General features: G+C 42.2%; 1 protein-coding gene across 1 annotated transcript in view; it reads right to left on the bottom strand.

Moving 5' to 3' along the window:
* Positions 1 to 26,480, bottom strand: part of pappa2 (pappalysin 2) — a 75,387-nt gene that overhangs the window by 2,708 nt on the left and 46,199 nt on the right. Inside the window, exons 15-26 of the mRNA XM_022748081.1 lie at positions 25,126 to 25,239; positions 22,560 to 22,695; positions 22,259 to 22,433; positions 21,726 to 21,791; positions 21,532 to 21,628; positions 20,901 to 21,078; positions 18,614 to 18,827; positions 17,170 to 17,338; positions 16,359 to 16,491; positions 15,785 to 15,906; positions 11,231 to 11,302; positions 1,961 to 2,059 (exon numbers count right to left, since the gene is read on the bottom strand). Coding sequence (XP_022603802.1) covers positions 1,961 to 2,059; positions 11,231 to 11,302; positions 15,785 to 15,906; positions 16,359 to 16,491; positions 17,170 to 17,338; positions 18,614 to 18,827; positions 20,901 to 21,078; positions 21,532 to 21,628; positions 21,726 to 21,791; positions 22,259 to 22,433; positions 22,560 to 22,695; positions 25,126 to 25,239 — 1,575 coding nt within the window. The remainder of the gene's footprint in view (positions 1 to 1,960; positions 2,060 to 11,230; positions 11,303 to 15,784; positions 15,907 to 16,358; positions 16,492 to 17,169; positions 17,339 to 18,613; positions 18,828 to 20,900; positions 21,079 to 21,531; positions 21,629 to 21,725; positions 21,792 to 22,258; positions 22,434 to 22,559; positions 22,696 to 25,125; positions 25,240 to 26,480) is intronic.

The following is a 26,480-nucleotide window of genomic DNA, read 5'->3' as shown; positions in this document are numbered from 1 at the left end:
AAAAGGAGGCAGCTGGCCCGGTTAGACCAATCCAGACACAAATAGATATGAATATTCAAATATTTGATGTGGTTCAGATGCGGGTGACTTGTATTTGCCAGATACTGGAACAGTCCCTTACCAGGCCATGTTTCTTGCGGAACAAAATAAAAAAAAAAAAATTCATATAACTCATATCATCGTCCGTGTGTGTGTGTGTGTGTGTGTGTTTACGTTTTAATACGTTTTGAATCTGCCACAAATTGGCCTGAAATATCTGAAGTCTGAAGTTTTTTTCATGTGTGGCATCAGAGAAAATATGTAAAGTGGGTTACGCTGTGTTAAAAACCTGTAATTTCCTCCACCTGCATAAGTCCAGCCACAGCGAAACAGAGAGTTCTGTAAACAAACCCACCAGCCCCCCCACCCCCACTGCGCCCCACCCCGGCCCCCCACCCCCCAATCACTCTGCTGGAGCCGCGGTGGCAGTCAGGATGCTGACTCTCACGGCGGTTTAGTTCACTTCCTTAGAACGACCTCCGCTCGCCGAGCTGCTGTTTTACAGTGGCCGAGTAAACCGCAGACCGTCAGACACCTCGCTGCTCCCACCCGTATACCCCCCGCCCCCCCCCTTCCCCCTGTAAAAGAGCAGTTAGTGGCAATCTGGCAGCTCATTTATTATGACGGCAGCTACAGACTCGCTGAACTCCTTCTCCATTTAGGAAGGAGCTGCCAGTGAGTCATGGCGTGCTGCGGACATGAAGGAGACAGCCGAGGCTCGGCTAACTGTAGGCCATAGGAATTAATAGGAAGGGCCCCCTGAGTGAGTGTCATGAATATGTGGCTGTACAGTAGCCAAATAGGGTATAGCAAAGGGAGGTGGGGTGAGCTAATTCCCAAACGTCCACATGGGAGAGACGTTCTCATGAAAGCATAGAAAAACAGGAAAAAAAAAAGATGTGTTTATGTAAAAGCAATAGAGGGAATGAGCGGCCTGGTTTCCACCACTGGCCCAACCTGGGCTTGCTCATTATTATTCATACCATTCCTCTTAGCCACCCAATATATACAGCAATCATTTAGAGCAATTAGTGTAATGTGATACATTTGCATCTTGTAGTGCGCACGAACAAGCCATCACCAGGGAGAGTGTGTTAGGACGGATAAACACAAAGATATCCAACATATTCCTCAAACTGATTAGTCCTGCAAGGGATGTTTCTAATTTTAAAGTGATTGGATTAAGATTATAGACCTACATCACACCATGGAGCTCCAACACAAGAAGCTTCTCATCTCCACTAAAGATGCTTGGGACCATCACCAAAATAATAAAACTGGATTTTCACTCTCATCTGCTAAAACTGTTATAGTGCAATAGAAGAAAATCTCATCAGGTTTGTTACGACCATATTCAACTGCCTCGTTCCTTTCTGCAGCGGAGCTATGGCTTAATACGAGAGGCGAGAAAGCGTATAGCAGCATGGGGTAGTGAAAACCTGCTTATTTGCCATTTGAGAGGAAAAGCTAGAGGCTACAAGTCTCCTCTGTTGTTGTAAGTACAGATGTGGGAGACTAAATAGGTGCAGTCGTTAACAGGAGCGCAGGGGAAAGTAGCAGGGATCTGTGTTTGTTTGCTTAGTAGAAGTCTTCTGCGTAGTGGCACAGCGCCTGTGCCAAAAGAGACGGATTTCTACTACTGTAAACAGGAAGAACCTGGCTTTGGGTCCAGCTTCAGCTTCTAAGCTCCATCTTGATTGCAAGATGCAAGCCTGGAGCGAGCCAAACAACACTTTGCCACCTTTCAAAAGGAAGTGGACAGAAATTATAAGTTATAAGTTATATGTGGGAAAAGAATAGCCTTTTTATTATTAAAATAAAAACACAGCGTTGTGAGGAAGAGTGATGAAAGTCAACCTTTCTGTTAATGCGTAAATCTCTCAGACAGGACGAGAAGCACTGGAAACGTCTGTTTGTGTACCTTTCTGGTGGAGAGTGTGGACGGGCAGCAGTCTCCTCCGTCATACTGGCAGTAGGCCCGGTTGTTGGTGGTGTCACACCAGCCATCCCCTCCAAAGGGCTGCACACAAGTTACAAACAAGAGTCAGTGTTATGAACTGAGAAATAATGATAATTTTACCTCACGCAGCATGAAAGGCTGGGAAGCCCAGAGGAAAATACGTGACTCAGCATCCTCCCAGAAAACAGATTTTCAGTGGCATATATTGTTAGGCAATTACATTGTTCGGAGCAAATGTCCATGAAAAAATTCAAAATAAACATTTTACCACAATCAGTTACATGATCACTGTTCAATGCACGAGCAAGCCTGATATATATTTAGCAAAGGGTTCACATGTACTCTGATTTCATGTGGGGTGCAGCAAAACTTTCCCAAGCAGAAGTTAGCACTTAAAGCAGCTCGCCTCGACACGCTGCGTTGAGCCGCCGCAACCGCAGCCACCGTGATTGGCTGCAGCAAAACAAAAGGAGAAGCACCCCACAGTTGTGCGATGACAGTTCGAGATGGCTTTCTAGTCTAAGTATCTACATATGTAATGTGGCTATGCAGACGTGAATATTAGTTAAAAAACTCAAAATTATATATTTTATTGTGTATTGTGTATCTTTTGCTTTGTTGCGAATATCAAGCCGAGGGTTAAATAGGGTTACACGGGGTTAAACAAGTTCAGACAGTATGACGACAAAATACGGGGATGTGCCATGACAAGCTTGTTAACTTAGCCTAGCTAGTCTTTTAGCGATTGCCTTGAGCTAGAATAAAACCAACTGGTCATATGCTTAAGAATTAGCATGATTTGTTTTGCATAGTTAGTTGATTGTACTCCAAGTTAGGCTTTACATGTAAATGATGAACGCTAAGGTAGGCTAACATTAGCTTAATTCTCTAGATAAATATTTGTAAAACCATTAGCATGATTGCGAATGTGAAAGGACGGGACGTTGGACTAGTAGCACACAGAGAGGATGACTCTGTCTGATAAACCCAATGATGTATCCACAGTTATTCACCTTGAAAGTTAGAGTAGGCAGGTACGTGTCTGTGCAGCCGTCAGAACTTCTGTAACTTTGTGATGTCACAACAAAGCAGTCACCACTCTAAGCCACGCCCCTCACCAACCTGTTGTTACTAGAGCTCCAGAGAGAAGCCTGAGAGAGGAGACGTAAAACTACATTGAGATGGTTTTTGGTGTTTAAAACCACAAATATATCTTCTTATGGATCAACACTTCATGTAAAACACAGGAAAAGTCGATTCCCATAATCATACGAGTGTGGTGATAAACAAGTGCATACATGAAAGCTGCTCCGCAAGTAGAAATGGCTTCTTCCACTTTTATGAGGCCATAGAGTAAAAATAATTTCTTTTGGCATTCCAGGATGAAATGATACAAATAATCAATCTCATTTAGCTCACGTTACTTAGAATACCTGTGAATGACAATTCCTCAAACTGTTTTTGTAATGTTCTGGCCTCCGGGAGAAACTGGAGTGGCACGCACATTTGTGGAATTTAAGTTACATAGAATCTGAAATGCGTCATGATGAAAGCCTTTTTAATGTTTTTGACTAAACCTTGAGGGCTTTCCTGAAGTGCCAACAATATGAAAATAAGTGCACGGTGCCAAAGATACTTTTGGCTTTCTGCAGTGGGCTGATGGAGTCATTTCAAAGACTTAGCGTTCTACCTAACCTGCGCAGGGGGAGAGAACAGCTGCTGAGAAGATTTCTGCAGTTTTCTCTTCACTTCAAAGAACTCCCTACTTGACGAATCCCCTTGCCTTTCCCAACTAAACTGCCGTGGCATAAATAAATCTATTTAATCGTTCTGTTTCTGAGTAAATACTTTACCAGCAATTGTACCAGAAGCCTCACCCAAGTCACTACTACTATGTAAATCTTTGAATTACCTCTATAGTCTGAGGCAGTCATGCATAATACAGACTTGCCGAACCTGATGTTAAGTTTTATTTGAATTTTAAAGATTTCCATAGCTGAGATTTATTGTGGGTTTGATCTCCTTTCCACATGCTCATCTTTCCTCGCTGAAAACTGTTAAAATTTCGCAGACCCTGCGCTTTGCCCTTGTGAGGTTAATTTAGAGGTCAGAGCTCATATAGAGGTTAATTAGTATTTACATTCCCTTCCAGGCAGCATAAACCCCACTCTCAACGGCGACGCATGGACTCATGGAGGGCATTAAACCAGCGAGAGTTGGCTGCGCACCTTAGTCCCGCATGCGTAATTAAAAGGTCAGCTGGTTTGTGTATTAGCTTTATTCCGTAACTCCCTTCAAATCAGTGTAAAAGAGACGTACAAAGCAGCAGCAGCCAACTCCACACCTTGCTAACATAAATATTCCACCTCTTAACGTTGGCTATTTCTAGGGCAGCGTGTGCTGTCATCAGCACCTGCCAAGCTCTTCATCAGAACATTATAAAACACAGATACGAATTCTCGTGAACACTCTTCTGTCAACTAGCAATATATTTATTTTTTACTTCCTACCAAGTATCTGTATCATTCTTTTAATAGCAGACGTTTTATCACCCCCCACCCCCCACCCCCCTCCTCCCTCACCCAGTTCGCCCCCTGTTGCCCAGAGCATGCTGAAAACAGTTGGGGGAGTGTGAGGTTAGCCCTTTTCTGTTCTCCTTGGGACTCAAAAGTGTTTTTCCTTTTGATAGGAAAGGCAGTTCAGGGAGTTCAAGGGAGGTCCGTGTGTGTGTGTGTGTGTGTGTGTGTGTGTGTGTGTGTCCAGGTATTACTCATATTGTGGGGACCGAGATCTGTTTACACATTCTGGGGACTTGTCTTCCTTATGGGGAGAAAAAGCAAGTCCCCGTAAGGTTAAGATCTCAAAGTCTCCAAGACTCCAAGAAGAAGTCAATATAATGAAGTCATGGAGACATGTCATATGTGTGTGTGTTTGTGTGTGTTTGTGTGTGTTTGTGTGTGTGTATAGTATTGGTAGTTCGGGTCTGGAGGTTGTAAAACACAATCCACTACATAGTGTGCCAGGCATCATGGGATATAAGCCATAGTACCTGGTGAGTCACTGGCTATTTTAACAGCGAGGACGACCTCTGGGTGTCGCAGTTTTTGCTGAATTTGAATTTTACAAATATCCCGATGGTTGTGGAAACAGCTTCCTGAACGGTTGTAGTCTCTGGTGTTGTTAGTTTAAGTTTTGATCGGACTTCATGTACATGCCTATAGAAAAACCTGGTTCTCACAAATCTAGCAGTGTAACCTGTATGTTTGTAACCCTTTCACTTTTTTAAAAGGAAACCGAAAATCTTATTTACGTTCTTAATAAATCACGTTACTGCCAAAAATCTGTGAATAAACAGATTACCTAAGTGCACATAAACCCATGACTGAAGTTTCACGCCTGCACTTTAAAATGTCACTCGTTGCCAGCGGCCTGCCAACTTCAGCTGCTTGTGCTTCCTTATGAAAACATGACATGTCACCAGGTCGCCTGTAAGACCCCCTTTTCACAGAAGAACCACTTTATGTCACGGGGACTGCATGTACTGGTGTCATGCTCCCGGTCGAGTGTGTGCAGCTCATACAGTTAGCTGCAGAATAAGGTGCTGTCTACTTCCACAAGTGAACCACTGAAAGGCTTTTACTGTGAACACTGGGGTTACAGACGGATGACTGCTAACTGCTTGCTCTATCCAGTGAGATATATTTTATAGTTAAGATGATTCTTAAACAATCCTAAAACACATTAGCAATGTAGCTAGGAAGTAGACGGGGCACACGCTTCCAGAAGAAGCTCAGAGTCGAGCTGGTAGATTGTCTCAGTGGTTACGTCTTGATTAACTCCCTCTGGAGATATTCCTGCCACTTCCAACTGGAAGATTCAAGGGAGACACGAGGGAAGACCCAGAGATAATATCTAGTGAATAGCCTGCAAACAGAAGTGTAGGACCCCCCCCCCCCCCCCCCCTCCCCCAAACAACTGGAAGATGTGGTTAGGGCAATGTATATCTGACCTACTCTGTTGAGTCTGTTCCCACCACAAATTGGACCTGGATAAGTTGCTGAGAATGGATGGTTGGATAATTCACCCAAGGGAAAATCACTGAAGTAGAATCCATCCATTTACAGACTCATATAATATATGTAGGAATATATGAAGACTTTGAAAGAATTTGATAAATGGTATTAAGTGTATTTTGTCATAATAAGTGTATGAATTATCCTTGACCTTGATGTTTGACCTTTGACCACCAAAATTTGATCGGTTCATCCTCTAGTCCGAGTGAATGTTTGTGCCAAATTCGAAGAGACCCTCTCAAGGCGTTCCTGAGATATCACGTTCACGAGAATGGGACAGACAGACAACCTGAAAAAATCACCTGTGCGGAGGCATAGAAATAAATATCGTGTTATGTGAGGAAAAGCGGGAAATTGTACTCAAAATAGGAACAAACATTGACACTGAGGAACCTACACTGTTTATCCCTTCCCTCGGATACAACTCGTCCGCAGCAGGCCAACCAGACCTCCGTCGTCATGGTAACAACTATATGACCTGTGGGAGTGTACCCGTAGCAGGTGTGCCGGACCTTCGTCGTCGTGGTAACAATAACAAACAGACGGTTAGGGGTTGTGGAGCGGTCATGGTTTGGTTAGGGTTTAGGCACGAAAACTACTTGGTTAGTTTCGGGGGGAAAAGATTTTGTTTTGGGTTAAAATAAGTTCCTGGTTAGACGACCTGGTCATGCGGAACTATTGTGATATAAACTGTACTATAACTAATCCTCATTGTGAAACTTGCTGTTGCTTGTTTCAGATTGGAAAAGCTGCTATACAGCGCTCCATGATGTGATCAAGGGGATTAGCACAGCTTCCACCGACCAAATGGTTAAAATAGATCCCCTTTGCCTAAATGCCTCATATGAAGTGGTGCATGAGTCAATGCGTTTAATTGGCTTGCTGTTACACACTTATCACATTCTTTGTCCTTACTGGTTCAGCAAACATTTTAATTATGCCGTGAAAAGTGTGAAGACACTTCCAGAAAGACACTGTCGGCATAATGTCCTTTTTTTTTTTTTTTTTTTAGAGCACAAAAGTTGATTTTTAAAATATTTGAAAAAGCTCAAGTTTGAAACGCAGCCTCAGCATTTGTACAGGAGGCTACTGTGCCGGTAAGATGTCTGACCCGACTGGTACACTAATTGTCAACCTGGTTTTAAGAAAGAAAGGAAAGAGAGGCAGAGTGAGAGAAAGAAAGAGAAAGTAAGAGAAAGAGAGGGAGAAATGGCATCTGGATGAGATCTGGCATAGAGCATATGCAGCACATGTGGTCTGGTATAATTTACAGTGTTGTCATGGAGGAGCGGGTTATAAGCAACTGTTTTGCCTAGCAACATTCACGGGAAGGTGGAAGGGGAAAATGTAGTGCTGGCAGGTAGGAAGAATATTTTAATACCGTGAGACATCAACAGTTTATGTGTTCCATCAGTAGTTCCAGCCTTTTCTGAACCCAACGGATGAATGCCAAATAAAAACTGGGTTTATGATTTTAGATGATTTACTGTCACTGCTAAAATATTACTGAGCTGAGATGGACGTTAAATTGCAGATTAAACAAACTTTCGTTTATGATAAACACTGCGGAGCACACGAAATATTATGAAAGCGAACAAGTCCAAAAGCCTAAAGTCGCACCACAGCGGCCCCTAGAGGCTGCAATGTTTATCATACTCCACAATACAAAGGTGTTGACTGAACCAACAGTGCCTCACTGTTTCTACTTCTGGAGTGGTGATCAGAGTAGTGGGGAGTTTATCTTGAGGGTGGGGCTAAAGGGAAGACCCTAAGGTAATCAAAGTCATTGATATTTACCCTTGAAAGCCCAAATACGATCAGGACATTTCATGTTAATCTATCAGTTACACTTGTGATAATTCTTGGGTGCAGACAGAAGGTTGATGGTAGCAGATAAAAGCAAATTCTAGCTGTAAATGGAGACCGTTAGATGGTAGTAGAAGGTAGTGAGTGGACCTTGGATTCACAGGGTTAGACTGCAGCTAAGGACCATAGGCACATAAATTAAAGGATGCAGGCTGCATTTTGGAGAGTATTCTATAAGTTGCAACCTAACGCTAAAATCTAAATGTGATTTTTTTTCCCCCTTCATCAACCTACACTCATTCCCCCCATTGTGACAAAGGGAAAACTGTATTTCAGAAATTTTCTTTTGCAAAATTTTAAAAAGGAAAAACTGAAATATCACATTGACATAAGTATTCAGACACTTTGCTGTTACACTTCAAATTTAGCTCAGGTTCCCTCCCGTTTCTCTTGATCATCTGTGAGATGTTTCTACACCTTGATGTGGATCCACCTGTGGTCAATTCAATTGATTGGACATGATTTGTGAAGACACACACCTGTCCATATGAGGTCTCAACAGCTGACGACGCAGATCAGAGCTAAACTCAAAAGCATGAGGAGGAAGGAGCTGCTGCAGAGCTCAGAGACAGGTTTGTGTCGAGGCACTGAAGGTTCCCAAGAAGAGCAGAGGCCTCTCTCATTCTTAAGGGAAGAAGTTTGCAACAACCTGGACTTTTCTTAGACCTGACTGCCCGGCCTAAACTGAGCAAACTTTCTGAACTCCAGAGATCTTGTGTGGCGATGGGAGAAATGTCCAGAAGGACAACCATCACTGCAGCGCTGCAGATCACTGGGCTTACTGGTAGAGTGGCCAGGTGGAAGCCTCTCCTCAGAGAAAGACACATGAAAGCTGCTTGGATTTAGCAAAAAAAAAAAAAAAGGACATAAAGGACTCAAAGACTATGAGAAACAAGATTGTCTAGCGACCTCGATTCTAAGCTTTATGTCTGGAGGAAAACCAGGCACTGTGGGACAGGGAGACTGGCCAGGGATGGATGAAGCTGAACAGAGCAAAGGACAGAGATATACTTAATGAAAACCTGGTGCAGATGACTCAGGACTTGAGGCTGGACCGAAGGTACCAGGTAGAGGGTCTGAATACTTATGTCATATGCACATAACAAAATGTACAGCAATCTGGCTTGTATTTCTGTCGTGGAACTACATGTCGGACGGTGTAATCTTTTGACCCTCCCACCAGTCGGACAATAAAAGGAAACGTCATCGTAGAAATGATTGATGTCTCTATTCTCTTCTGTGTCTCTTTTAACAGTTGCACAGATACTAAACTAGAGTTCAACTTTACCACTAAAAGTATCCAGCTGTTGTTTCCAGTAAAAATCAAATCTATTTCCATTGCAAATGGATGTGAATTTACCATAAATTTGACCTTGTTACTTTGTCAATAAACAGGAAACTTTATCCTGCTAACTTTGTATCACTCACCAGATAGACTGTTTTCAAACCAGGAAGACAGATTTAAAAGCCTTGTGTCAGCCTGAATGATTAATCTAAATCTAACATAATCCAGTGATTAATTTATTTCCCTTTATCAGATAATCCATTAGTGTTGGCAGGGCGTAACAACATTTGGCAATGCCAGGAAAAAAAAAAAAAAAAGGTTCTTTGGACAGATTTGAAAAGGATTCTTGTAAAGTTTAAAGTGTGAGAATATCAATTTCTGCCTGAAATTTGTCATCATGAAATGTGAAGCATATTGCACACTGGCTCTGGTATCTTGAGTGGTGATGACAACAGGGATACAGCGTGTTTTGCTTCATGTTTAATATTGTTGGAAAAGCCTGGCTAGGGCAGTAAATTTAATGCGGTTATGCCCAGAAATGGTGTAATTGTTTTAAGGATTAAGTATTCTGTATCTCAACGTTAATAAAATATCTTTGATAATAATGGGACTGAAGCCTAACTGAGATCCTCCTGACCTCAAGGCTTTTGAAAGCACATACTAGACATGTTATGTAAGAACATATTATACTTACACCTAATATTTGTGAAAAAAAAAGAAGAAGAAGAAGAAGGCACCAGTTGGTTAAACCATAAGTATCAAACAGTGTCTTCACAAAGTGCTTTGGTGCTCGGTTGCTACTACGTGACGAGATAGTATGTGTGCCGTCAGCTTGAATAGATACCCAAGGACAACAGTCTATCACGGAAGCTGGTTCGAATGGTACGTGCAGCCGTAACCACTTTGTTTAACTGGAGTCTTTTACTGCACTAAAACAGAGAGGAGCTTGGGAATTTTTTCAGTGCACAAGCACGTTAGAGGGCGCTGCTTCTTACCCTTAACCTGTGGCTCATGAGTCACAAAAAGCTGCAATCATGGTTGGAGAGAGGCAAGAGAAGAGTGTTTTACCCCATCTTCAAATTTCCAGTGACAACAACCAATTTAGTCTTGAGTCTTCAGTCTGAGTGTTGTTAAACATTGTTGTTATATAATGATAATGATAACTGTCTTATTGCCATAGCAAAACAATAGACAGCGCTATCTAAGGAAGCGTTACCTCCTGGTGTGATGATGATGATGATGTTAAATAACACATGACTTAAGTGGTTGTTGTCACTGTTGCATGCTGGGAAATCTTGAAGATGGTGCACCGGTATTCTCTTGTATAGCAAAGATACGGCTCGTCGTTCCCTGTGCCATCCCACAAAATGATCAGATACAGGAACCTTATCTGCATTCGCACACTGACAACAGTATTTCATCCCCATTCTCTGTGACGTAACTTATGAGCGGGGGGGGGGGTAGTGTATATTTATTTTCATTTTTAAACTGTCACATGCTGCCTTTTGGATCATGTGCTGTAGATGTACTGGCCCCATTGTTTTTCTTCTCTTGCTCATCTCCACCCAATGGTTTCACCCCTTGCATGCCAGACCAGAAAATACATGTGGTTCACATTTTGTGACTCACGAGCCACTGGTATGCCCTCCACTATACCCGGTCCGTGCCCAGGCGCTGACCTGCTGTCGGTCGACAAACATCACAATGGTGACAACAAAAGGGGAAAAAAACAAAACAAAAAAACAACATCTTAAATCTTAACTCAGGCGCTCTCAGCTGCAGTCAATAACTTTGCAGTCCTTGGCCAGATAAAGCATCCACCATGATTAAAATAAACGTTCACTCATTTAATAGTTTCAAAGGCCTAGGTGAGACTGATATCGGGATGGAAGAGTATGCTGTGTTGGCCTTCAATAGGCTTCGTGGATAAATGGACGGAAAGCAGATTGAAGGAATAAAAATACTCCTGTGTTTGATGTGGGACCGCTTGGCTGTTTGGACTCTTACCTCACATGATTGGATGCAGTGGATGTGTTGAGGGTCAGGGTACCACTTCATCATCCCTGTACAGACTATGCTCTGGAAAACAAGAGTACACAAGGTTGAGCAGTGCAGTCACAGGAAACGGGTAAACACCGTAAACACCACTAATATCAAACCGAAAATTCAATCAATGCTGCTGTTTCCGGTCAAATACTGTGAGGGATGAATAACCGAAGACAGAAGACATACAGTTTCTGCTCTTTTTTTTTTTTTTTAAAGTTGAAACTAATTTGACTCACCCAGTTTCAGAGAGATCCGTTTCACAATCAGTAATGGACCTTATGGTGAGGCTGTTTTACCAACTGCTGTTTCCAAGGTCAGAAGAGAACTTTTCAATATCATCTTTCAAGCTAACAAAAGCTCCGGAACAGCTACTAATGGGCCTTTGCGGTGAGATTGCGTTACCGAACCCTGCTTCATGTTTATTCAGAATCAGTGAAACGAGTGAGCGTGACTCAGATCTAAGGATTCTAGGAGTGTTTTGCGGAAATACGTCTATTGGATTATTGAAGCATGTTGTGTATGTTCTGGTCAGACGGTGGAGTGGACATGATTTCTGTGAACAAAAACACAATAAGTACTAGTTCTAGAATCGGCCAGAACCTAGTTTATATGGCTGGACTGTGTTATGATCAATGTCCCAAACTGAGGACGCAGCCAAAGCCTGTAATATGCTAATTAACGTATTCATGATATCATTGATTTGTATTTGCATTCTGCTCAGTGTCATCTGAAAGCAATGGCCGAGGGGGCTGCAGATAAATTGGCTGTTAAATAATTAAATTAACCTGTTAAATATGCCATACATGCTGATGCATTGACAACTTAATTGCTAAACACATTTGAAAGTGAGGTCTTGTCAATTTAGAACGAGTCCATGCAAAGTAAATATAGTATATTAACAGCATCTATTGGTTATTCAAATATTATGTAGAAAATTGTTTTCAGCTTGAATAAAATCTGTCAAGTTCCACCTTTATGACACAGTCAGTTATTTATTGCAGAGTTCTCGTACATGGTTCTTTTCTATGAGTAGTGTGTTTTTCTACCGGACACTCAGGGTTTCAGGGTTTGAGTTAAAAACCGAAGATAGAAGACGTACTGATATAATCCTCTGATGTCCAAAACTAGACTACAATATTTATGTTTTTTTTGTTTTTTTTTACTAAAATGAGATTAAAATATCCAAATATCCACTTTTTTAATTGACTATACACTGACACTAAAAATAAAAGTTATGAGGTTGACTAGATATGACTAAAACTAACATGGGCTTTTGATCTCAGCACCAGGATCTAGACTAAATCTATAATAATAGCTACAAACCAAATGAACCACATGTATACAAGTTATATAAACTGTGCCCCTCATGTGCAAACAGTGAATAATGTCCCTATGTGGTGATTAAAGTCACAGGCGTTTTCTTTGCCAACAGTCCACGAGCACTTGGTTTTACAATGAGCTGTTATATAAAAAATGAACAAGACTTATTCTGTGCAGATATCCTGTTGTTTTCAAGGACATATGCAGTTTCTGCTGTTTGTTATGCATGAAAACCTTGTGATGGAAGAAAAATAATAGTTTTATATAACAATATAAGTGGATGCAAACCTCAAAATTTTGTAAACTTTGGGTGAGGCTGTGGTCATTCATTTGACCCCGGGAATTTACAAGGTGGTTAGAAGATAGCTGATTGACTAACAAATATGGACAGAGAAAGCGGATCCTCCCCTGTGATTTCCTGTGCAGCCCGACCCAGCGAGGGAGACCTGATTCTGAAGTATTTGAGATAACACAATGCCTCGAAATCACAAGGCACCGTCAGAGATATGGTGCAAGAAGCCAGACTTCCATCCAACTATTTGACCTTGGCAAGGGTGGATTAACTGGCTGGCTAACTGACCACCCAAAAGCAAGGCGAAACTGGAGCAGTGTGGGCAACAGTGTTAACGTAGAAGCGATTCCTGAGATATGATATTGGGTAACGGCACCCACCTTCAAAGCAAAACACCAGCACTCCAAATCAGACCCAAAATCTGGCATTCCCCGCAAGTTTGTTCATGGTGACCTGTGTACACCGTGTGTGAGAGATATGTGTGTTTCCTAAAAGGCTTGACGTCAACTGGAACCTTTACTCTCGCTATCTGCCTGTGATTTCCAGTAATGCAAAAACACTTCAATGATAACGAACACGCTCGCATACACAAGAGGTGGATTCTGTTGTGTCATAGTGTGTGATTAGCTGGTGCAGCTGGGAATTAAAAAGTGTTTTCTTAGAAAACTCCAAAACTCGAACACTGTCTTGCCAGTGATTCAGTCAAATATTTGATATGAAACACATTTATACAGATCATGATGGAATCAAAAATCTCTGCTGCTATTTGACTGAGGGGATTCATTTCTAGGTTTTCTCCGTTACTCTGACAGACCTTTGAAGCCGCTTCAAGTCATTTCAATTAAAAACAAATTGCTGGTTATACGTTTTGTTTTATAGTTTCTAGTCTCATACTGAGATTTATACTAACAGTGTTGTTTGTTTATCTAATAGTGATGAGATAAATCCACTTTTCACGACAGTTTTCTGTCGTTTGTACAGACACTGTGGCAGGTCACTTCAGAGGATCTAAGAAAATGATCATCCTGACTCCTGATAAAATAACCCTTGATCTTTATTAGAAATAGCTGGAAATGATCTCACCCCATTAGCTGATTTTACAATACATTTGTTGAAGATTCATAGTTTAAACTACTTATTAAAAAAGGATCATTTTCCCACCTCAGCTCCATTTGAAATATGAATGTGGTAATCATTTATCTCCAGAATAAAAAAAGAGGTGTTAGGGGGCATGAATCTACTGGGACACCTTGTGCTGCAATAGTGTAGTTCATTTCAAAATAAGATCAGTGTGTCAAAGTCATCATCTTTCCTATCACACACAGATTAGCTCTAAACCAGAGGTTTATCTCTCCCAGGGCAGCACGGAGGGACAGATGTGAGACACGTAATCCTTCTCTGAGTCATAACTCAGCCTGATCCGACTGAACACATGAGATCTCACTATTAACGACGTCCGTCACAAATAAGCGTCCAATAGAAATACTTGGAAAACAATAGAAGTCATTAAGAAGATGAAAAGGAACCTGAGAATCTTAGAGATTGTTATTTTACATCCGTGCATACACTGCAAACTTGATCGAGCTGATTCAGCTCCCTTTTAATGGTTTGATGTTGCAATCAAAAAGCAATATTATTTTATCATTAAGGCTCAGAATGTCCCATCAACACTCCCCTGATACTTGTCAAAAGGGGGGGGGGCGGGGGGGCCACAGTGTCAGACCTGCCTTTTCATTGGCGTAGCACCTTTTGCTAAGTTTAGAGCTACGCTTTAAACGATTCACAATCAGGCAAAAACCAGAAAGCCTTTGTCCAGAGATTCAAGGCGGCACTGAGGCTCATAAAGACGAACGAGGTCAGAGACATGAACTTTAATTCAAGAGCCAACAAATAACTGACAAAGTGAGGAGATACGAGTTCAGTTGTAAATATATACGGCAGCAAAATCCACTGTTTTTTTTTTGTTTTTTTTTTTAATGTGGACTGTCCCACAGATGAGTCGTCTTTGTCTTTAACTGTGAATGAACTTTGTGCTTATGAGTAAAGGTGAGTCAGTGTGGCGCAGTAGCTGTTTACTCCATGCTGTTGTTCAGACCACCAGATGTTTGGATGCATTATTCATTCCAATGGGTGTTTTTGTGTAAAAATCTCAGCGCTTGTTTGTCAGCGGATCGGCTTTCACTGCACCCGGAACTGGTCGCATGGCAGCGAGCGAGCAAAACAATAACTGTCTTCTAAAACCTGCCAAGAGTTTCCAAATGGTAGCGCAACCACAATTCACAATATTTAAACCAATCAAGCTATCTCATTTTTCACCACGTCATGTTCATCGTGCAGCATGAAACAGTTTAGAAACAGGTGCAACCCAGTTCTGCAAGCTGATATATACAGTACAACTGAACTGGATCAGATGGACATTAATTAGAAACATATAACTATATTTTATATATTTAATAAAAGTTCTGATTTATGGAGTTTTCAAGGCTGATACAGTTAAGCTGCTGTTGTAAAATAAATAAACCGTCACGATATGTCACCAAAAAAGTCCAAAGAGGACCAGACGGTGTGTTCTGTGTGGTCACAGAAGTCAGCTGCTCTCTCTGTTTACTGTTTTACGAATTGTGGAATTTGTTGTTTGTTTTCCTTCATTTGTGCTTGTTCAAAAAATTAAATTGTTTACATCGTAAATGTCGGTTAGATTGCATCATATATAATCACACAGATTATATATAAAAAAAATGCACTTTGTAGGTGATATTATTGCCATTGTGTTATTTAGTATTCGATGACTCATGGTGCAGAACAGAATAGAAATGAGATGACCTTAAGTGACCTCAAACTGAATCACTGGAGAAAAAAACCAAAGTAGTAGTAGTAGCAGTAACCTGACTCCGCCTCCTCACCTGGACTCTGGTGGGCAGCATCCAGTGCTTTAAAGAGTCAGCTGTGGTGCCATTAGGCAGAACCACGGGGTCACGCAGATCCATGTCCAGAGCCACAATGCATGTTGGGTAGCAAACAGCACCTGCGAGGAAAAGGAAGGAAAAAATACAAATCAAATAACACTTACCTCTAGCCCCCGATTAGCGTCTGTTAGATTTAATCACGTACAAACATTGAGGAAAAGAACAGAACTTCTGAACACACCGTCATCTGTCATCTGCACAACCGGCATTTATCTCAGACTGCCGGTTGTGCAGCCCCTCAGTCGAGCCTCTGAGTGAAACAGGCAATATTAGCTTGGACCTCCTCAAAAGCTCACTTTCTTCTATATGTGAAATATAAGTGTTGACAACAAGATGCTCTACCGCCGCGATTGTTTTGTCTGTCCAGTCGAGCAGTGTGTAACAAGATAAGCCAAAGACCAACAGGCTACTGTGTATGGCTTTATTTTGTTTGACAGAAGGAAAGCAAATATAATCAGGATTGTTTATTTGATATATTAAACTCTCATCCTTCAAAGAGGGTCATGCTCACCAACATCCATCCCCTGGTCACAGCTGTACTCCACAGAGTTGAGATCAGAGGGGCCGGAGCAGGATCCCTGGAGCCTGGAGCACATGGTGAACTCTGCCGTCCATCTCCCGTCTTTAGTGCAGCGAATCTCACTCTGGGCACAGACAAGAGAAAATCGTTTGTTCAGTCAGTTTAGATGAAACCGTAATTTGGCTGTTATTGTTTGACGCCGTGGAGCAGTTGACTAAATGAATGAATGGCTTACTTTCCACATTTGTACGACATCCCTCACAGGGAGAACACTTCAAATGTTATTGTCTTCATGAGAAATATTATATTCTAGAACTGGTTTGACCCTGTTCTCCAGACTTGATGGAAGTGTACGTGTTTAAATACTTTTACAGTTTCAGCCAATGCAGAAGTTTCCTCACACTTGCATGAATAAATGCTGCTGGATTATTCCAAAAATGAATCTTTTTGAAGTCCAGGGCAAAAACACAAGAAAGCAGCAACGCACGTACATGACAAGGTGACAGAGATGCGTGACTGCAGATAAAACCGCAGCTGCTTTGCACACAGTTTGTGGTGTAGAAATGGCTGCAGCTTATCATGTCTGACGTCAAGCAAAATTAGATGAAAAACAAGTTCTGATTTTGACCAGTTCCTTGACGTATTTGTTGTGATTCTCTCTATATTTTCATGGGCGATAAAATCAGTCTTTATAGGTTAATTCACTGCAAAGATGTGAAGATTAGTAGTTGATGATACATACATCTCACCCTGTAAAACTTTTTTATTTGCCCTGGAGAATAGACAGCTGCAGAGATCTTACATTTTCCGTAGCGTCCGAGCACTGCAGGGTGCAGACGGTGTCATAGTACAGGCCATTGGTGCAGGTATACATGCCCTGGAATACGTCCGGCAGGGCTGGACAGGATATCGGCTCACATCCGGTTTCCTCCCACTGACCCCCTTTCAGACACTCCAACCTGAAGTACTTCCTAGAGACAACAGGAGCAAAACGAATACATTTGAAGTGATTCTTAACTCTGTAGCAGGATGTGGCCGATACTTGTACTGCTTTCCTTTCTATAGGTGACAACCTAGTTCTTGTTCAGTGCTAGCTGCTTAGCATGCTAATTTCAATAGAAGAAAAGAAGTGATAGATATAGAAGCAAAACAAGAGTTAACACTGGTGTTGCTTTCCACGTCTGGAGACAGCTCGTGTTAATGCTAACAGTGGCTATGCAGCGATAGCAAAAACTTACACAGAGCACCTTTAAAGCTCTTTCATAGCTGCCGCTGTTCACTTTCACACGTTGGACTAATAAAGCGTCAGGGGTTGTTAAAATGTTTACACATGTTTGAGAACGTGTGACTCATAAAGACACCCAGCTGCAAATGGATCTCTACATAAAATGTACAGATATAACATAATGTAATACAAAACTATAAAATGTGCATTTTTACTGGGTTGATATGACAGTAAAACACAGCAGACATTTGATAGACTGCATTTTAATTAATACAAGAACATACAGCAAGGATAATATAGAATTACTATAAATATATACAGTGGAGTCCAGTGGGGTCTGAGACTACTTTCCCATTCACTTGAATACATATTTATATACATACACACACACATACACACACACACACACACACATATGGTTCATAACTAGTTATACATAGCTGATAGCTGACACCATCTAAGTCTACACATATAAACTACACCACAGGCTGTGTCTCCTTAGAAAAACCCTCATCTCATTAACAACATGTAAACTGCCTTCAGTAATGAGCAGTTACCCGATGAATACAACTGGCAGCGGTAATGACAAGGCCCAGTTAGCAGCGCTACTTATTTTATTGGGCCCTAACGTCAGCTTGTTCCAAAACCAGAACTGTTGCTCTGCAGAAGATGAACCTTTCTGCACCCATCCACACTGAAAAACTTTGAGGTTGGGGGTCTGGGTGTCCACATGATGCACTGTAAAATATTAGAGGAGCGTACTGTTGTTTGTTGCTTTACTAGTATTTAAAGGTTTCCCACAGTCCACAATACGTGGTTATAGTGCATTGTTCCTGCAGTTATACATTAAGTTATAATAAGGTATATAATATACCTGAAATAATTAATCCCCTCGATAATTTAAGGCGTCCATTGGAAAGAAGTAAATATGAGTGATGCAAGCATGACTGCCTCAACAAACCCTGGCAGCAGTTGTGCTATTCTCTGTCCACGGAGACGCCAGCAGTCCCTCATCACTTACCTTGGTGTCTTCTTTTTGAGGCTCCCTATTACATAGAAGCCTGGGTTGCATTTGTAACGGCAGACGGAGCCAACATCGTGCCCCGAGGCCGTACAGTCTGCTGTTAGCAGCTTGGCATCGGGTATGCTTGGGACCTCTGGACACTCTATCTTGCAGTAGGCCTCTGGGAAAGACCACAGACCGTCTTCCAAACACACCAACCTGTCACTGTCACCTGAGGAAGAGAAGAGGGGCGAAGGAGGGGGAGGGGAGGAACTCAATAGTGTAGTCGGACAGAGAGAGGAAAGTGTAACTACCGCAATTGTGCAACCTGCATAAACCTTCGCATCAAACTTGCAGTTGTGTGGTGCATGTTGTCATGTTTTATGGTGCTTCTTTTATTGATACGCTTGCATGACCTCCATAGAATCACGTTCTCACCTGTGTTGATTGATGAGGTCGATGATCATTGGATATTAGAAAAAAGTTTTGCCAGTGCCGAAAATAAACTGTGCAATGACTATGTAACGTTTGCTGAGCAGTGCGACAACTGAACCTCGAGTGGTAATTACAGGATAATGTATTGTTTTTGAGTCGGTTTCTTTAAAGAATTCATTATCAGGCCAATTAACTGAGAGTGGGGAAACAACGTAAATCTCCAGGTGTGCTCACTTCCTGTTTTTCTTAGGAGATAAAACCCTTGAAATGTTCATCTGTGACAAGCTAAACCTGCGTGAACCAACACCAGAAGTAGAGAAGAGTCAGAACAAAGCAAACTGATGGTAACGTCAGTAACATATTATAAACCTGCCTGAAGCAAATACATCAGCTAACATTACCCTGTAAGATACTGGTCACACCAGACCAAGTAAAGCTGCAGCAGTGTGTTGAATTCCCCCTAACCTTTACGAGCTGAACTTAACGTTTAACAAGAGGAAGATTGTGCGAGTTATTTTTACACTTTAAAACATACATTAACAGGAGTAATATATTCTGCACTTTACAGCTACAAGACAGAGGAGTAGATGCGAGAAGCACAAGTAGGTCAACATCATGGATTCATTTCTGTCAAACGAGGAGACGGAGACTATGGCTTCAGCATCGCCCAGAGCTAATATTTTCTATATGTGTATGGCCCCACATGAAGCACGAGCGTTGGTATGTGCGGAGAATCATAACACCCAAAAGCTTTTGCAATTTTTTACAGAGTCTATAAAAATGTAATGAATCTTTAACATGGCATCACATTTTTTTTTTTATAAGCTAATTAAACATCGCGCCGGTGTTGTGTTTATCGAAAATCCATTACAGCTGCACTGGTGTGCACTGAACCTATTCTGTGTGAACTGCACAGTGTGCTTTCCACTGCTGAGTGATACATGATGGCCCTCAAACATATTTCACCCAACCAAAAGCCACAAATAGAATTATATCTGCGCAATCTGTATTTAGATCATGAATACGTGGGTCTTACTGCTGACTCTACCGAGACATTCGAGCGTTCACCGCGGCTTTCCGACCACAAACACAAGTCTGTGGACATCACGCTTGTTCCATCTAATCACTTCAAGAAGCATCTACTACATTGCGTAACTTACATCACTAAAGAGGGGTAATGGTTTTTTATGTTTGTGTGTAGCTATGAATGTGTGCTCGTGTGTGTGTGTGTGTGTGTGTGTGTGTGTGTGTGTGTGTGTGGTGGTACTCCTAATCATGGGTGCCACAGGCGATATTTGTTCTGACTAGTTATGATGCAAGTGGTGTTTTTTAAAAACATTGTGGACATCTGAGGAGAAGGGAAATTGTGCTGTGTGTGTGTGTGTGTGTGTGTGTGTGTGTAGATGTAGTATGTAGATGTTTCTATCAGGCTTCAACGTGAATTTAAACAACTGTAACATTTTACAGGCCGTAAAGCTGTATAGAGGAGCAGTGTGAAGAGCGAGCCTCGTTGAGAGGAGACATGGTTGTGATTTTGTAAATGGCATTTCCACTGTGATTTTATTGCAATACTGTCGATTAGTTCCCCTTGTTTGTTTTTCAAGCTATAATGAGCAGCGTCTTTAACTATAACAATACGCTGTAAAAAACAAGTATCCAGTTATCAGCTGTAATACTTTAAAAATTGCAGTTTAATGTCCATTTCATTTTATGGACTGTGGCTGGTGGAAGCGTCTCGCTGCGGTTTGTCTGTTCACTAGATCGGGATATATTACTCTGCTATGAGTAATATTTAGTTTAAGACGTTTCCCTGTATTCCTGTTTCTGTATCGGCAAGGTGTCCCGTTTATTTTTCCCTGCCTCCCCTCACCTTGTAGTATGGCTGGCGATCCACAGGTGAAGGAGCAGTGTTTGCCGAAGGTGGTTCCCCCGGGGCAGCTGAATATGGCGTGGTAGACGTGAGACTGATCGGGCAGGCCGCAGTCTACAGGCTGACAGCTGACTGCACGATCCCACGAACCATGGAAACACTCCAGCTCTGCTTCTCTCTGAAGAGGAAAGAGAAAGAGACAAAAGATCAGAGCCGGAGCGGGTTTTATATGCCAGTTTGTGCCCTATTACACATCTGAGTTTGTACCTCTATCCACAACATTCCTAAAATTCTGCCTTTGAATTCTGCAGACACTTTCTTGGACTTGGACAGGCAATGTGAAACTGAGCAGACAAGACAGAAAAATCTGTTTGGTTTCCCCATCATTCACAGGAGATGTTATTGAGTTATCCTGGTTTTGGGAGGTAAAAGAGGATGCAACCACAAATGCTGAGTGAGGAGAAGAAAAACAAAATGTTACAAATAGTCGAACAAATTACTGTAGTAGAAGCTGCTGGAAGGAAATACTGTAAGCCCCGTGCCTCTCTCATGCAGCTTTGGTGCTGCCTATCTTGTATCTTGGTTTTTAAAATATGAAAAATAATAACTTAACATTGAAAGGACAGTTTACCTGAGGGGGCGGGGTAACCCTGCCATTGAGGACAGTGATACTGAAACCACGGTGACACTGAACGGAGCAGCGAGAGGCCTCCCCTCCTCCCGTACACCTACGGAGACACACTGATATATAAAGATAGTTCTTTTGGTTGTTGTTTCATTTTTCTCTGGTCCGCTCCGTGTGTTTGATTCCCCGAAGGTTCCTACCTGACGGAGGCGTGCTCCAGCTGAGGAGGGCTGCAGCTCTCCGTCTGACACGGCTGCCGCAAACAGCTATTGCAGGGATAGGGGAGGGGGGAGAAGGGGAGAAGGAGAGGGATGAAAGGCCGGGTGAGACAAAGAAAGCAACTAGGAAGCCTAAACTGATCACTATTTCTGTCTCATCTAATTCGAGTTAGATCAGATTAAAAAAAAAAAATACTCCAAGGTTTTAGGAATTTACCTGTTATGGTAACAGTTCGACAAGAAGTAGCATGCCGCTGTGGAGCTGACTAATGCCTCGCACAGCAATGCCAAGCCTCAATACTGTCTACTGTAAGGCGGACAGCGTAATGCAACATCTGAAATATTTCTTTTTATAACTTTCTTTATCTTCCGTCTTAGATTCAAATGTTTTTTCTTCCACATCTGTTGTCCCCTTTTTTTATCAAGCTCAGTAATGAAAGTGACCAGTCCGTGTGTGTGAAAGCATGCGTGTGTTAAGTAGGTAGCTGTGGGAGAGCCCACCCTCTGATGCGCACCCGGTCAGGGCGAAGGTGCTGAAGTGACAGGAGGTCCTCAGAGCCACGCCTCCCACTGCCACAGAGCGGGAGGAGAAGAGGAGGATGACGGAGGATGTGAGGAAGAAGGGCTGAGAGAGGTCGTGGGTCACATTCACCACCAACGGGTTCCGGTGGCACGAGAGGTCATACTTCCCTGGGTGGAGGAGATGGAAGGGTTTCAGTGGTTGTTTAGCTCCTAACCTGTTTTGGTCTTTTATCAAAGAGCATGATTTTTAAAAATGATCAAACACATACAAATCAGTACAGGTTGAAAAAGTACCTAGTGAGTGGTTTTTGCCAGTAGTATCAGACAGAAAGAGGGTGGCTGTCCTCCGACACTGCTCTCCAGACCACGACCCGTCTGAAGCCAGGTACACCATTACAGAGGCTGCCACTCCAGGATGGACGAATCCCACCTGGATCAACGGTAAAAGGGACAACAATTACACAGAACAGAAATTTGACTTGTTGTTTAACAGATCCTTCAGTATGAGGTCACTGTGCATTAAAAATGTGTTGCATTTCTGCATTACCCCTTCACTGTGCACGGCTTGTATCAGGAGAAAGGGTGCACACGTTACAGTACATTCCAGTGAACTCGACGCTGCATCATTTGGAAGTCAGCCAAGGGTTCTTTGTTGCTCAACTTTTACACCGTGCTTTAGCAACTCCTTCTGGCTGCTCAGTCGCCTGCACAGTGGAGGGTGGAACTGGGAGGACAGTATGAACCTCATGTAGAGCTCCTTTTGGCAGGTGAAAAGCAGCTGGTGACGCACCGTAGATGTGTCTCAATTCAGGGGCTGTATCCTTTCAAAGGCTGACGTGATAAGGTTGTCCTGTTTTCGAAGGTTTCAAATGCGTTTCCCAGTGAAGAATCACTTTTTCAAACAGAGAATATGGCCGACAAATAAAAGGAGAGGATAAATAGGAAATCCTGCAAAGACCAGAACGTCTCATTTCAGTTCGGCCTTTGTAGTTTACATGCTCTTCATAGTCCGCGTCCTCCGAAGGTTGCAGCCCTTGAATTGTGTGTCTCACTCGTGTCAGTCTCTAGTCTTCTCCGGGGGTTAGAAAAGGGGGACAAGGACTGAGCAGGGCAATAACTGAGCATAACAGATGTAGCTCTGCACGAGAGTTCATTGAGTGGCTCTGACCACGAGGAGAGCGCGCCGTAACATGTCCTCACTGCATGATACTGCGGAAGCACGGTAACTGTGTTGTGACTGGAATACAAGTTGACGGTGTTCTCTTGTTCTCTGTTTCAGAACTACACACTTCTCACAGCCACCTGTCAGGCCTGCAGACTGTGAGTGCTTCACGATCAAAAGACTGATTTTGGGGTAAAGTACCACTTCAAAAGACATTTTTCAAGATCTTTTCTTCCAGATGAAGATATAGAACTGTGTGAATGAGACCGACGCCTTTTTAGAGAGCCGGCAGAGATGGATATGACAGAACAGCTGAGAAATGCTTTTCAGATCAATTAAGACAAGATATTTAAGCGAGGGAGGCCTTTCAGAGACAGAGAGAGCACTTCAAGGAAAAAGCCGGCAGACATGGTGTTATAATGAAGCCTTTTCAGACAGTGAAAGAGTCTTTAGGGTGAAGGCGGCCCTCCAGAGAGGTTGCAGAAATGTGTCTGATAAAGAGGGCGTCCATAAAAAAGAAAGAAAGAAAGAAAAAGCAGGGAGTGGAAAAATGAGTCATTCAACAAAGAAGTGGAAATGATGAGAGAGGAAGAAAAAAAAAATGAAAGAGTATGTGCGAGGGAAGGAAAGAGGCGAGCTCCTGACTGTAAAGGACTCTGTAATCCAGAGGATGACGGACAAGGTTGTGAAGCTATCAGTCAAATCAACAGCTAGCCTACGCTTAGTCTGGGCCTGCGGAGTTGATTGTGGGAACTGCGGCTATGGAAAGATTAAATAATACAAAACTACTAAATATGAGAACCAGACACAGGTCTGGAATGGAAAACCAGGTCCAAATACGATGCAGTACACAAACCAGGACATCTACAGTGAAGCGCTGTTGGCTGGAGGACGTTGGAGTCGCAAAGATAAGCTGGGAAATTATGTAAATGAATCACTTTAACTGCAGCAGCGGCTCTTGTAATTGCAATTCTCTGTCAACACAGGCTTTGACAACAAATACAAATGTCATCGATTGGAAATGTTGCTTATTAATCACAAATAAAGAATTAGTTCATGATATGTAACGTTCAAGAATAATGTTTAAATTGTGTTTTTTGTTGCCTTGTATTTTCTGGAGCCGTAATAAATTACAATTATGAATTATGTATTCAAGAGATCTATTTATGATAACAAAATTATTATTATTCCTTCAGATGCCAGTGTTTTAATAACTTCTGAACCTTCTAAGTTTTCAATTATGAATTATGAGTGAATTATATAACACTTCCACTATTAGTAAACTTGTAATGATCATTATTGAAAGATTTCAATGATTAGTATCCTCGCAGTCAAACTTAAAACTACAAATACACAATAAGCACAATGTTAGTCATGATTTGGTAATCATCTACAGATCATTACAACTCATAATTCACAGTTGACCTTGAAAATGAGTGATTATTGTAACCAATGCTTTGTATGAATAATGTATTTGTTATAAAGTGAGGAATGTGTGTGTGTGTGTGTGTGTGTGGAGGTTTGAGCCAGCGGTCTGTGAGAGAGAGGCCCTTCAACCCCATTTTAAAAAAAGAATTGGAAAGTGCTGGACGCTGTCGAAGAGTAGCCACCCACAGTCATTCAGTGGAGGGGAGAACAGATACAGTATGTGCAAACACACACACACACACACACACATACACACACACACACACCTACCTTCAGCCAGAATGAATGTTCCAGGTCATTGTTTGTGTCGGACGGGGCTGTGCAAGGGAACCAGGCGTCGCTGGGCAGTTTCTCACTCACGTCCAGGTGCTGGTACCTGCAGAGCTTCACACCAGACAAAAGAAAACACTCTGCTCATTGTGCAGCAAAAATAACAACTAATCAGCAGTCAGTGATCACTTTATTAGACACATCCACTCCAGACCTTTTAATGTGACGACAACCTCATGTGAAAACTGTTTATTCCATTGTCACGTGATCTAATCTGTGGTATCATCACGATGTAAAGTTTATTGTGGGGCAATAAAAGGTTTACATAAAATCCATTACAGATTTTTGTAGTCATTTTCTAAATTCTGTGAAAGTGTGTTGTGCCTGGAGAAGAGCCGCAGATTCTCTGGTGGTGAAGCAGTCAGCCGGGCCGTGCCGACTTCATTCGGGACACTTTGATTTGTTTTGTTTATCGCACCCTTCTTCCTACAGACACTGTACCGTGAAAAATCCCAGGAGGTTTGCCAGTTCTGAGACGCTGAAACCAGTGTGTCTGACACCAGCGATCCTCCCATGATAAGAGTGGCTTAAATCATGTTCTGCAGGCGGCCGAGCGGAACTTACTTAACTCTGCATCATTTGCACGTGACCTCCTGCGTGGAGGAGCGAGGCTAGACGTGAGCACGTTTCTAAAACGATGACATAATATGGAACGTCGGCAATGGTGGACCCGAGGGGCCTCATATGATTGCAGAAATTTTATGGGAGATGTCAGAGTTGAAAAATGATTGATGTATTTTGTACCTAAGTTGTAAAAAAAGAAAGAAGGGAGTTACGCCGTATTCAAAGTTGCTGTGCTGTCATAGAAAGTTCTGCCAAAATCTCCTCACAAAGTTATGTGCAGAGCCCTTCCTTTCAAGCTTGTCTTTACCGGTCGCTGCTCAGTTTAACTCCCCGAGACCTAAAGAGCTTTGTTGGCACGTTTTTAAATAGTTTTTGCCCTGAGTAAAAACAAGGCTCTTCTCACTATTGTTCTGATCTCTCATTCAAATGTTAGAATAATGTAGCCGATGGAAAGGAAGAGTGAGAGAGGTAAAGGGACCAATCAGGAGAGATTGATTAAAACTGTGTTTTTTAAAATGAAAATAACCTCCGTCCAGACGAGCGTTTTAGTTTCCGCATCAGAAACGATCTCCCTCCTTATTATCGCACCTGAAAACACACATCACACCGATCTGTGTGTATGATGATTCACATATGAACGTATCTGAAAGAAGCACTGATTTGTGAGCAGAGACTGTTGCATTACAACTTCCTGCCACAAGTGGCAGCACTGAAAACAAAAGTATAGTGAC

Source organism: Seriola dumerili, unplaced genomic scaffold (genome assembly GCF_002260705.1).
Source record: "Seriola dumerili isolate Sdu_G_001 unplaced genomic scaffold, Sdu_1.0 BDQW01000116.1, whole genome shotgun sequence".
In the NCBI taxonomy this organism is placed as follows: Eukaryota; Metazoa; Chordata; class Actinopteri; order Carangiformes; family Carangidae; genus Seriola; species Seriola dumerili.
The sequence above is the reverse complement of the archived record's forward strand: the minus strand, read 5'-3'. Positions and strand labels throughout refer to the sequence as shown.